General features: G+C 57.0%; 1 protein-coding gene across 1 annotated transcript in view; it reads right to left on the bottom strand.

The window, feature by feature from the left end:
- Positions 1-5754, bottom strand: part of STARD8 (StAR related lipid transfer domain containing 8) — a 55201-nt gene extending 49447 nt beyond the window's left edge. Inside the window, exons 1-2 of the mRNA XM_054075289.1 lie at positions 5521-5754; positions 1471-1504 (exon numbers count right to left, since the gene is read on the bottom strand). Of these exons, the coding sequence (XP_053931264.1) occupies positions 1471-1504; positions 5521-5565 (79 nt within the window). The 5' untranslated portion in view covers positions 5566-5754. The remainder of the gene's footprint in view (positions 1-1470; positions 1505-5520) is intronic.
- Between the last annotated feature and the right edge of the window lie 6663 nt (positions 5755-12417).

The following is a 12417-nucleotide window of genomic DNA, read 5'->3' as shown; positions in this document are numbered from 1 at the left end:
CTCTTCTCCCACCAAAAACAGGGCGTCGAATACGTGGGCACACACCAGGTGAGGAGCAAAGGGCTCCAGCTACAAACCAGCAGGACCGGTGCAGGAGATTTTCCGTGTCGAGGAGAATAACAACTCAGCTGCGACAACACATCAACCACAGCTAAATTTAGCAGGCTATTTTCAGAGATCCAGATGCTGGGTAAATACAACCTTATTATTTCATGCAGGGGCAAAAGTTCAGCCGTGTCCCTCGTGCTTTTCTCTCTTATTTCACCACGTCCCAGCGCAGCAGCCTGCTTTGGAAATACAGCAATGACATTGCTGCCTGGCTGTGCTGAAGGAAGCTGACAGCTCAGTTCCCACCACTCAGCAGTTAGGGGAGATCCCTGCTCAACAGTGTCTGCAGGGCATGCTCTGATCCTGCTTGTGGACAGGCTGGTGCTGCTGCCTGCAGGACTGTATTCAGAGCATGCAGGTTTTCCGCACACAACTGATGTGCGAGCCTTTCCTTTCCATTTTGTCCAGAACAATACGTGGGAAGTGACTGTCAGAGAGGACACCGAGGGTTAGGAAATCCATGGAAGCCTGGCCCTGGTTAGGACTGCTCCAGCCGGAGGGCTCCGGGCTCTGTGTCCCACCAGACTGGGGCTGCCATAGGAGGGGACCCACACCACAGCGCATGGTGGGGTCCTACCCTGGACAGGCTGGGATGCAGACTTGTGGCCAGGAAGGTGCAGGCAGGGATTGTTGTGAATGTAGCTGAGCCTTTACCAGGAGAGGCTTGGATCTCACAGGCAGCTTTAACCAGTGAGAAAAAAAAAGCTATAAACATTCAACCCGTCACAATCTGAGCCATGGATGTGACCTGTAGGAAACTTCCCTGCCCATTCCCTTGCACAGGGCTCTCTAACCCTTTTTAACAAGTTCTTGCTATCAATGTTGTTAATCTCTCCCATTGAAGGGCAAGAGAGACCACCCAGGATCACCTCTGGAGCTCAGTTCACAAAGCACCTTTTGTCACCCAGAGCCGTCCTGTGCTCCTGGGCTCTTGTGCCAGTCCAGCTCAGAGCTCACCTAACCCTTATGCGGTGAAAACCAAGAGGCCAGGTCACCGCCACCCGGTTAGGGGAGCTGCTCCAAGATCCCCGGGCACATCCCAGGCTGCCTGCAAGGCAGCATTTCCCTTTCACAGCGCTGGAGCCTCTGGCCGGCAGCACGGGCAGCACCGCTCCTCCCTGCCTTCGCCATCACCTGTAGGACCTGTTCTGAGCTCTGCACCCAAAGCAGAGGAGCTGACACGGGGCGCTGCCTCACGCCTCTTGCCTTCACTGTCCCGTTGGAGATAAACAGTTCTGTGGACAAGCACGCTGCCGGCAGAAGGAACCAGAAGCCCAGCAAGGGGACAGTCCTTTTCTCACAAGCCCTGCCTGCCCCACAGCGAGGGCAATCCTGCCCTGAAAAAACATTGTTGCAGCTTACCTGCATCTTTTTTCTCTTCCAGCAATGTGAAACACTGTGAAAAGAAAGAAAAAAGAACAGAAATGATTTTGTTGCCTTTTTGATTTGCACATCCAGAGAGGTGTACCACTCACATTTGGGCTCCGTCTCCACCCCAGCTCTGCTCCGCCAGCAGAGGAGCAGGACTCCAGCCAAGGCTTCTCCAAACGGCATTGGCTCCTCTGGCTTTAAAACATCAGTGCCACACACAGCCCAGAGCACTGGGCAAACACCCATGCCCAACGCTTGCCCACCACTGTGTCTCCTGGCCCGCTGGAAGCCACTGGAGGAGCAGCAGCCAAGAGCAGGGGTCTGATCCCCGGGGCGGGTGAGGGAGCCGGGCAGAGAGGGAGGGCCGGACAGAAGGCGTTTCTGCCCGACAGCTTGAAAAGGATGGTGCAAAACTGCCCGAGAGTGGACAGGTAGGAGGCAAAGGCTATGAGATCCACAGCAGGGGATCAAAAGAAGGGTTGGACGGATGTGGTCTGTCTCTCTGAGCACACAGATCCCTACAGCGACAGCCACCCGTACGCCAGCACTGTGCGTCACAGCCCAGTCCATTCCCACGCTGGAGCTGGGTCTAGCTCTGAACGGCACTGGGAGAGCCATGGTGGGGCAGGTCCCCACTCCAGTGCAGGAAGCACCAGGCTGGGCGCCCCCAGACACATCCCTTGGTACCTGTGCGGCTGCACAGACTGCAGCAGACATGCCCACATTTAATCACTTTAGCAGCTCCGGGAGCAGAGCGTACAATGGTGGCTGCTGGCACGGAAAGCCAACAATAAAGAAAGGAAAGGGAAAAAAACAAAAGCTGACAGCAGGCTGGGCTCTGGCTCCCCAAGCCTCTCCATGGCACAGCACCCAGCGTGGGGAGGGGGCCACCCAGCACCGTGCATGGGGGCTGCCCCTCGCCCGGGACAAAGGCAAGGGAAGTGAGATTTACAGACTGCAGAACCTTGCCAGAACACAGGAGATTTCGGCGATTTGAATGGAGGTGGAGGAGCAGAAGGGTCCTGGCACTGGCTGGGTCACGGAGCCCAGCACCCTCAGCTGGGTCCCTCCTGAGCCCCTCTGGGCACAGGCAAGACCCTGCAGTGCAGCCGCCACAAGGCCAGCAGTGCCGTCGGGGATCACTGCAGGAATGCAGTGCACTGCTGAGCTGTCCTTTCCCACAGGCCACTCGGGACCCCTCTTCCTGGCTGGGGATGCCCCAGGGGACACGGGTTTAACCATCTCCCCACTGCCAGGCTGCTCACGGTGACGCCAGCCTGAGTTTGGCTCTGTACTCCCCGGGAGAACCTGTGCAGCCGCCCAAGCCCAACACTGGCAGCCTGTGTGCAACTAGAGAGCATCAGAGCCAAAATGCTTGGACAAAGAGGTGTCACCAGGACCTCTATCATGTCCGTTATCACAGGCTCTGCAAACATCAGCCCTGCAGCCAGCACGTGTGGTTGATACCTATGGAGCGGGCAAGGCGTGGTGGGCAGTGAGGTGGGGTTGCTCTCCCAGGCCATAGCAAGGGCAGGGAAGGCCGATTCTTGTGCTACAGCAGCTTTGGGAAGCCTCTCCTCCCCTGCCATCACATCTTGGCCCTAGCATTTTCTTTTACCCATAAAATCCTCCACAGATCCACCACATTTAACCTGGAGAGCTTTAATCCCATGCATAGAGCCCTGCACATTTCTCCTTCTTCAAGAAATCCTTCTCTGCTCACGACAATTTGCTGAGCAGCAACAGAAAATGGGGAACCAGGGTGAAGCAGGAGCCCTAGCCCCATGTGAGGCCACCAGTGCTCAATGAGGGGGATCAGGAGCGTGGTGTCCTCCATGCCTTTGACTTCTCAGGTGCCTAAGCTGGCCCTAAAGCCCACCCGGCCAGAGCTGCTCCCTGGCTGCCCCTCTCCCCAAGCTTCACAGTACGTGAGGACTTGTCCAGCCCTTGTGGGAATCAGCCAGGTCTTGTTTGCTGGTGGAGAGTAGCTGCTGAAGTGGAAACATGGGATCGGCAGTCTGCTGATGAAAGATGGAGAGAGACTGAGAGCGTCCATCTGAATACCTTGCATCACTGCAAGGGGAGCAACAAAGGAAGCGCAAAACCAGCAAAGGACACCACGCAAAGATTACAGCTCCTCCTGAATCGGGGAAGAATGCAGCGCCTGCAACATCTGCCAGGGAGACCCTTCTCACTGCTCTGGGGTTTGATGATGCCAAATCGAACAAGAGCCTCATGGCTGAGCGAACAACGAAACACAAAGTGCAGGAACGTTGATTTGGCCCTCACCTCTGAACATCAGAGAAGCTCCAATCCTGACGGAGTCCCCCACCCCTCACTGCTTTGCTTCTGCCCACTGGAACAGGTTGTCCCCGTGGCAGCTGGAGGTGGTGAGCCAAGGGACTGCCACTCTTGTTCTCCTTGGGCATAGCCCATCCCTCGCAGGCGTAAAGGCCACCTGTCTCACGGCAAGTGATCAAATATTTTCTGCAGCCTCCAACTGCCTGGAGGTTCTCTTATCACAGGTCCCTGACCACAACACCGCAGTGTGACGGCAGGCAGGAAGAACCTCAGAACCGAAAGACCAATCTACTCTCAGTCCTATGAATGACTCTTGCCCGCGCTCAGGCCCCACGTGCTCCAGGCACCCTGCAAAAGCGTTTTGCAAGCAAGGAGATACAAATATCGGCTTAATTAGTAAACCCAGGGGCTCAGATGGAAAGGGAGCTGGGAACGTGTTGGGGTGAGGAGAAGTCTCACACACTGCCCTGGGCTGCAGCCAGAGGAGCAGCTGCAGCACAGGGACCTGGGGCCAGTGAGGGCAGGAGCCATCCCACGGCTCCCAGCAGCTCGGAGCCTCCTCTCTGCCACTCACGCTGGCCAGGCCACCGTGACCTCGCCAGGCTCTAGGTGACAGCGGGCTGGAGCCAGCGGTCTGCTGGCTGCTTCCAGCTTCACTGAGGGCAGCAGGCAATGGGGAGCCAGCAAGGGCCAGGTTGGAGCCCACTAGGAGCTCTGCCAGGGGTGCAGGACCCCATCTCTGTCTTTGTGTCACCACAAGCACGGTGGGAGTGACAACATGCAGCTCACGGGGAGGAACAGGGTTAACAAGGACAGGCTAAGCTCTCTGGAGACAGCAGGGACAAGACAGCTACTAATACTGTTAATGAATTTCACAAATGTCATTTTTAGAGTCAACTATTTTAAGCTTTGCATTGAAACCCCAGGGGAACGGCATGCATTCCACATCCATTCCACCACGGCAGATCCACTCGCTTGACACAGCCCGGTGTACGGCACTGGTTGAGAGGGATTTTACTGCTTTTTCCAGCCTGAAGTTCCTGAAATCCATACTAACAACATCTCCAGCACCCACCTGGCACACCTTCCTCTGCACTGCGCTGGCTGTGATGCAATAAATCCTAAACAACAACCAGGAGAAGGCAGAGCTGGAGAGTTGCATGTTATTAAGGCGGCAGATGAGGTATTAAACCCAAGTGAAAAATACCAGATGCCATGAGAAACTGCTGCAGGAAATTAAAAACTCGGGGCCTCTGCTCTGCCCGTTTCTTGGTCGAATCACTGGCAGCCACCCCGTCCCCCAAGGTCTGCAAAGCCAGTTGTGGTTCCGCTGCTGCGCCAGAGCGCACCGAGCCTCCAGGCCAGCCCGTTGCAGGGGTGCCCCTGGTGCTGGGCACGGCAGGACAGCGTCTGGGGGCTGGCAGTGCACACGACCACCAGAGCCCAGTGCCAATGGTGTTCCAACCACCGGCACCGCATCTGCACCCCCTGCCTGCCCGGGGGCTGCTGGTGCCCGGACACGGGCAGGCGAGCACAGGGCACAGCAACCCGTGCAGCCGCGCACGGCCCTTCCCATATAAATCTCTCACACGCGCTTGGGGCACACACTTCCCTCTGGAGAAGACATCAGGCACTGTGCACAAACCCCAGTCCTGTGGGAGACACAGTGTCCCGTCCACCGGCTTCTCCTGGAGCCGATGGTGTTGGAGCGACGGGTGCCATTTAAATTTAGTGCCTTACCTTGGCTCTTTTGAAGCAAGCCCAGAAAAACTCCAGCAATGGCATGATGGGGCTGGCGAGGGGGAGGCACGGAGCTCCCCTACACCTCAGGGCTGCCCCTGGCCGCGGGGAGAGCCCAGCCTGGCAGCTCCATGGCCGCTGCCCCGGCGCGGAGCTGGGCAGAGCCCCAGTGCGGGCAGGAGTGCGGCGCAGGCAGCGAGGGAGGAGGCAGCGCTGCCTGCGGAGGCGGGCCGGCAATTCAAACCCTGCACCGTTACTCAGTTGGTTGCGAACAGGCTTGGACGGCGATTGAAATTCCCTGAAGACTGCTTCTAGTCAGCTCCAGGCTTTCCTTCCTGCCTCAAACCGAGCAGTGCTCTGTTCCCAGGCAGTGGGAAGCAATGAGAGAAAAGAAATCCCCCCAGAGCAGAAGAAACGGGAGTTGCGCTGTTAAAGACACATGTAGGGCGTTGGAGAGCCAAGCCCCAGATGGTTTAGGTTTTCATTCCGGCCCCTGCTCCTCTCAGAGGACTCTCAATGCTCTCCCCTCCGAGAGACAAGCTGTACCCACATGGTCACATTGCCATCCCTGGATGACCCTGCCACAACCTCCTGCGAGCTGCGGTGCAGCCAACAACACCGCAGAGCAGCGGGCACCGCTTGGCGAGCCTGTGAGTCCAGCAGGGAGAAAACAGAGGGAAAACCACCCCCCAGTCATTCACCCCAGCTCTATTCACAGCTCCTTCCGCAAACATTTGTGCAAGCCAAGCATTTGTTCCCAAGAAGGACCAAAATAAAAGGCAATGCCACCAACTTCTGTGCAAACCATCCGGGGCACAGGCCCCCGGGCTGGAGACCTCCTTGCAGGCACATAAGAAAACCCCAGTGATTTATTATTTCAGAATATGCTATTATTTCAGAATAAGCAACAGCAAGAGGTCAGCGTGGGCAGATGAGGACGGGGTGCTGGCCCCCCCGAAGCAGGACTGGCATCTCAGTAAACCACTCCTGCCCATCTTGGGGCCACCTCCACTGCTTTTCCTTGCACAGCACCAGTGCCCGTCAGAGTTAACTGGGCTTTGTGCATGCAGGGCACCCAGACAGCCCGGAGATGCCAGCGGAGGGAAGACTGTGAGGGAGAGGAATGGAGGAGTAAGCAAAGCCCTGGCAGAGGACATCCCACGGTGTGTGGCAGCTCCTCCTGGCCACAGCCACCACCACCACTGAGCCGAAGGGGACTGCTCAGATCCGAAATCTCCATTATAGGGGTTACAGTGCCAGCCTCGCTGGTGGCCTCTGCGGTCACGGCTCCTGGGAAGCAGGAGCAGGGTGATGAGGCAAGGACAGGAGCACAGCAGACCATGGTGCAGCAGAGCTGGAGAAGCTGCACCCACCTGGAGAAGACGACGTTGGTCACTCAGAGCAGACCTGACCCACACCCAGACCTCCTCTCCGTGACGGCACCAGCGCAGCCCCAGCGGCAGCATGCGGGCGGCGACAGTCCCAGCGCCAGCTCCAGCTGCCTCCTTCCATCTCCCCCTTGCTCATTCCTCAGCAGCATTTTGGCACAGCTCCTGGGCTTGGCACCGGCTGCAGATCCTCCGTTGTGTCCCCTGCGTTACTGGGACACTGCAGCAGGGCTGGGGACACCAAGACTCCACCTAAGAATTGTGTGCCAGCTTCTTCTCTCCTCCTTTAAATGATAACAAAATAGCCTCACTTCCATGGAACACTTGTCCAGGGTCACAATTCCCAGCAAGCCTTTTACCCATAGGAGGGTACACAAAGGAGTTAAAGCCAGATGCTGCTGCCTGAGTCAGTCACTCTTGAAACTCACTCACTGCTGCCTCAAGGGCCACGGATTTCATTCAGATAACTTTCAAACTCTTCCCTGTGGTGGGCAAAGGCAGCTGGGATGAGTGCCCATTTCCACACGTCCCCTTCCAGCTCACAAGGGACGGTCACCGCCGCAGAGCTGCCGAACGGCACCGCCACCCTGGGATCCTGCCAAGGGTGCTCCCTGCCATCAACACTCTGGGGAAGCTCCTCAACCCTTCTTCCAGGCTTTCCCCTCGGAGCAGGCAGAGCCCCAGAGCCCTGGGCCATGGGAGCACCTCGCTGCTTGCCAAACGTGCTGCCAGGGTGGCAGCGGCACACGCGTGGGCACAGGCTGGCGCACACTCAGAGCTTTGCCCTCAGCACAGTTGTGGTGCAGAAGACACCCCCCACCAGGGGCTCGTCCCCCCGCACCACGCTTTGCTTCAGGGGAAGGATGGGCAATCGCCCCTTCCAGCCAGCACAGCAGCACACAGACATCCACAAGGCAATCACGACAGACCGACAGAGACAGTTCTGTCCTGCCACAACCAGGACAGCCCTAGCGGAAAGGGGGGCAGCCCCATAGCTTTAACCATAATGCCACTGCCAGAGAAAAGACTGCCAGCACTTCATTTCCTGCTCACTCTGGCAGTGTTAAGTCCTTCTGCCTCTTCCTCCAAAAGCAAAAAAAAAAAACCAAGTTAGCACAAATAGAAGAAAGCTGTCTCCTTCCCAGGGTCTGGGAGACAAACCACAGAGGCTTCTGCATACTTATGCAGCTTCTTCCTCTCCAGTCATCCCAAAAGCATTCCAGTAATTTGAAATCTAGAATCTTTCTTCAGCATTCCAGGATACCACCCTTGGTAAGAACAGGTCCTGGGGACCAAATCCCCCACAAAGCAGCTGAAGCCTGGATATCCCAACATGGGTGTTTCTGCCGGGTGATGCCAGGATCCAGACTCTGCTGCTGCATTTGGCTCTTCCCAACACCTCTAATGTACCTGCTCCGCAGACAGCTACGAGAGAAACAAAAATGATTTCTAGTGATTCTCTGTCTCCCTATCACCTTCAGACTTATGCAAGAACCCATTCTAAACGCAAGCTACTTCTGAAAGGCTGATTCTAAAGAGAACTCCGCACCGCGCAGTCTCCCTCAGAGCTTCCCATGAGATGAACGCCAGCCCTGCCCAGTCTTGGACGGGCACTGGGACACTCCCCACCCAGACCCGGCACTGCAGCAAACAGCTCGCTTCCTCCATAGGCCATGGGACAGGGCTGCTATTTTGGAGGACAGATACAGCCTCTTCTCACAGCAGATCATCCCCCAGAGGATCGGCTGCTGGCAGGAGCTATTCCTGTCCCATTGATGAGCCATTCCTGCCCCGGCTGTTGCTCTACAGCACCCAGCATGGTGTTCACAACACCTCAGGGCTGGCAGCCTACCGGCAGCATCCTTGCCAGCAAGAGAAGGCACTGTTGCTGCTGGTGCCACTCCTAAGGGCCGGGAGGGAGAAAACGTGGGGTGTCTGAGGAGGCGTGAGGGGGTCAAGCTGCTCCTGGCCCCCAGCAGCCCCAGTGAGCCATCAGCATGCAGTGATTTTCCACTTGCTGCTCCGCACAGGCTTTTCCTGAGGTCAGGATAGGAACAGGCGCTGCAGGGCAGGCGTTTGCACTATGAGCATTGCAGGAACAGTAACCCCTTTCTTTAGGAACGCTGAACTGCTGAGCGGGTGCTGGCAGGACAGGGCTGGCAGCACAGGGCTGGGGCGGTGACACCACTCGGGAGTGGGGAGGAGAAGGTGTAAAACTTGCTGACAGGGCAGACGTCACCCAGGAGGCTGCGGAGACCCTGCCTCACCAAGGATGGGGCTGAGCCCCTCCCATGCTGAACCAGACCTCCCATGCCCCGAGGTGAGGGTTTCGGCTGTGATGCCATGCCCAGTATAGACCCCAGCGCTGGGATCCAGCCAAGAGGACCCAGGGCTCTCCCGGGCTTGGTGCCTGCAATTGGAGGGGCACCAGGGACCACAATGGCTGGACCACAAGAAGCCTACTGAGATACCTGAATGTTGAAGAGCAGTAGAAGGCATTCCCCAGTTTCCCACTGTTGCACAGACATCCCAAGCCACCGGTGAGGCAGCGAGCTCCCTGCCTGACACTGCTTTTTCCCTTGAAAACCTCCTCGTTATAAACAATCGTCACATGTGTGCTCACCTCCAACAGTGCACTCGAGAGCTGGAGAAAACTGCTAAGATCCGGATGCTTTGTTTTTAACAGATGAGAATCTAAACTGTTTGGTTTTGATTCTGAAAACAAACTATCCAAACAGAAGCCCTGTCATTCCTTGGAAGAGGTACCTAATTTTGTTGTGCACAAAGGTCTCCTGGCCCACAGACGTCGCCCCACGTCCTGCTGGCAGTGGCCCCAGCCCAGCCAGGCTGGGAACCATAGCTCTGTACCACTCTGCCCCGCTCACCAGAGAGCAGCGCCCTGGCAGAGAGCGCACAACACCAGGAGCAATGCCATGGCATGAGCAGCAAGGAATGGTTTTGATTGATGCAGTCACACAGCCTGTCTGGGGAACGTCACTGTGGTGGACAACCACCAGAAACACACCAAGCCAGGGTGCTGTGGGCCATCCTGGCTCCATCCCTCCTCTCCTGCCTTTTTCCTCCTCCTCCATCTGTGCCAGTAGATGCTGTCCACAGGGACACTTGGTGTCAGCCGTTACATTATCCTTTCCAAAGGCACTGGTGCAGCACATGAGCTCAGGGCACTCACCACCATGCGGCTCTCGCTCTGCGTTTGACACCTATGGATCCAAGCCCACAACCCCGCAATGCCCAGGGCTTTCCACCAGAACGGGGGCACAACAGTATGTCTGGGAAGTCTACAAAGATTCCCACACAAGGTGGAAGTCCAGCAAAAATCTACTACCAATACATAGTTTTCATGCAGGTGTTGTGAAGATAAAGGGTATAAATGCAGCCCGCACTGTGTAAGAATGGCATAAGCAAGACACTCCCAAGGCAGCTTTCCCTTCCCGACAGGAACACATGGAGCTCTAGAGCCCGGCTGGGACACTAATCCTCTGCTCCCAAAGGCAGACGCCAGACAGGCACAAGGAATCGCGAGCATCTCTTATTATTAGCAAGGGCAGGGAGGCTCCTGCGGCAGATGTCTCGGAGAAGCCGAGGGCTGCACTAGAGCAGCCCACAAGGAGCCCGCAGCACAGCCGGGCTCTGGGACGGGTCGGGGGGGGCAGATCTTCTTTGCCAGGCAGCCCCCCATGCCCACAGGGCACAAGGGGACCAGCACACGCTTGCACACACAGACACATGGCCAGCAGCTGGCTGGGGGCATGGGACATGCTGCTGCTGGTGCCTGGCTACTGAGGGCATGGGACACCCTCCTGCCTCCCACAGCCAACATGCACAGCAGCTACCAACGGTAATCACAGGCAGCAGAAACATGTCTTGCTCAGGCTTGCACAATTAAATGCCATTTTATAAACAAGCTTTGACCTCCTCATATGTGTTCCACATAGTTCCAGTGACAGCTGGTGTCTGGGGAAGATCCCAGCCCTAATTCTGGCCGAGGTTTGGGATTAATTAACACGACAGAGGAATCTGTCAGGGGCAGTGCTCGGCTCCCTGAGAGCAGGGCAGGTCTTCACAAGTCTAACCCCGTACGATGAATTCACAGCCAGCCTCCTCTCGCTTCCATAGGGTAGGACCATCCACATACCAAGTTTTCCACATCAGAATTCAGAGACAAACCCTGTCCATCACAGATTCTCCTCCAGAGCACAGTACCAGAGACACAGCAACTCTGCTCGTGGGATGCCAGTCCCTGGACACAGCACTGTTCCTTCCACCAGGTGCAGAGCCAGCAGGGAAATTCCCTGGTGGGTGCAAGCATCAGCATGTGCACTCCCGGAGCAGGCAGGAGCACAAAGATAACAGGACCCAAGGGTTTCTGCCAGCCCACCTATGCGCAGAGGCCAGGAACGCTCTTGGGTTGTCCACAAGAGCCCAGCTTTGCTACAGGGGCTGAGGCCAAACCCCATCAGAGCTGGGCCACTCTTGCAGGCACCCCAAGAGCAGAGCACACCAAAGCTGGGAGGACCCAGGGCAGAGACAGCCAGGTCCATCAGGCGTGGGCGGGTGGCAGGGACATGGCAAAGGCACGGGATGGCTGCACAGCACTCTTCCTGTGCAGGAGCATCGCAGAAGACATTTAAATCAAACCAGCATTGGGCACTGCTCCTCCTGGCCCCCTTTCAGACAAAAGCACAGCCACAACAACATCCTTTGTTTAGGCCATCGACTGCATGAACACGTAGAGATGCCTCGTGCTCAGGGAAAGTAGGTGCCCATCCTGCACCCATGGGCACTGTGGCTCCAGGGAGTTCCCGGAGCTGGTTGGGATCCATGCACGCTGCTGCCAACCTACAGGGAGGCCAGGAAAACTCTGAGGCAGCTTCAACACTTAATGCAAACTGTCCTACACAGAAGGGCATTCTGATTTAGCAGCAAATTCTTTTCTTCCCCCGCCCTGTGGCCACAGGGGCTGCCAGGCTCGTCCTGGCCAGAGCGACCTGCCCTCGGCCGCCGGGCTGAGCAACAGCAAGGGGCTCTGCTTCCCCGCTCCAAAGTAAGTCAAGAGCTACAAGAGGAAAAGCAGGAGATCTTATTGGGACCCCAACAGACTGAAGCAATACACAAGGAGCACAAATATGACAGGCAAGGCAGCCCCAGTGTTTGCCCCTGGACGAGGCAACGGCAGAGCCACGCAGCAACCCTCGTGTCTGTCAGCACGAGCAGCCGGTGCAGCAGAGCTCCCTGCCACGCCAACCCACCCGTGGCATTGCCTTACCTGCTCTGCTCGGCGCTATGTGCGGTCTGGCTCCCCTTGCCGCCTGCAGAGAGGCTGTCCCACCGCGCTCCCAGGGCAGAGAGCACCCCAGGGAGCACAACTCTGTGCACACGCACTCCCGACAGCCTCACCTCGGCACTGAGCACAGACGGCGTAAAGGGTTAGCAGTTTTCAAGCTGACTTCCAGCTCCTGCAGTTGTTTCATCTGTCCTGTCAGGAAAG

Source organism: Cuculus canorus, chromosome 10 (genome assembly GCF_017976375.1).
Source record: "Cuculus canorus isolate bCucCan1 chromosome 10, bCucCan1.pri, whole genome shotgun sequence".
NCBI classification, from domain to species: Eukaryota; Metazoa; Chordata; class Aves; order Cuculiformes; family Cuculidae; genus Cuculus; species Cuculus canorus.
Note: the sequence above shows the minus strand (reverse complement) of the source record. Positions and strands in the feature narration are given on the sequence as shown.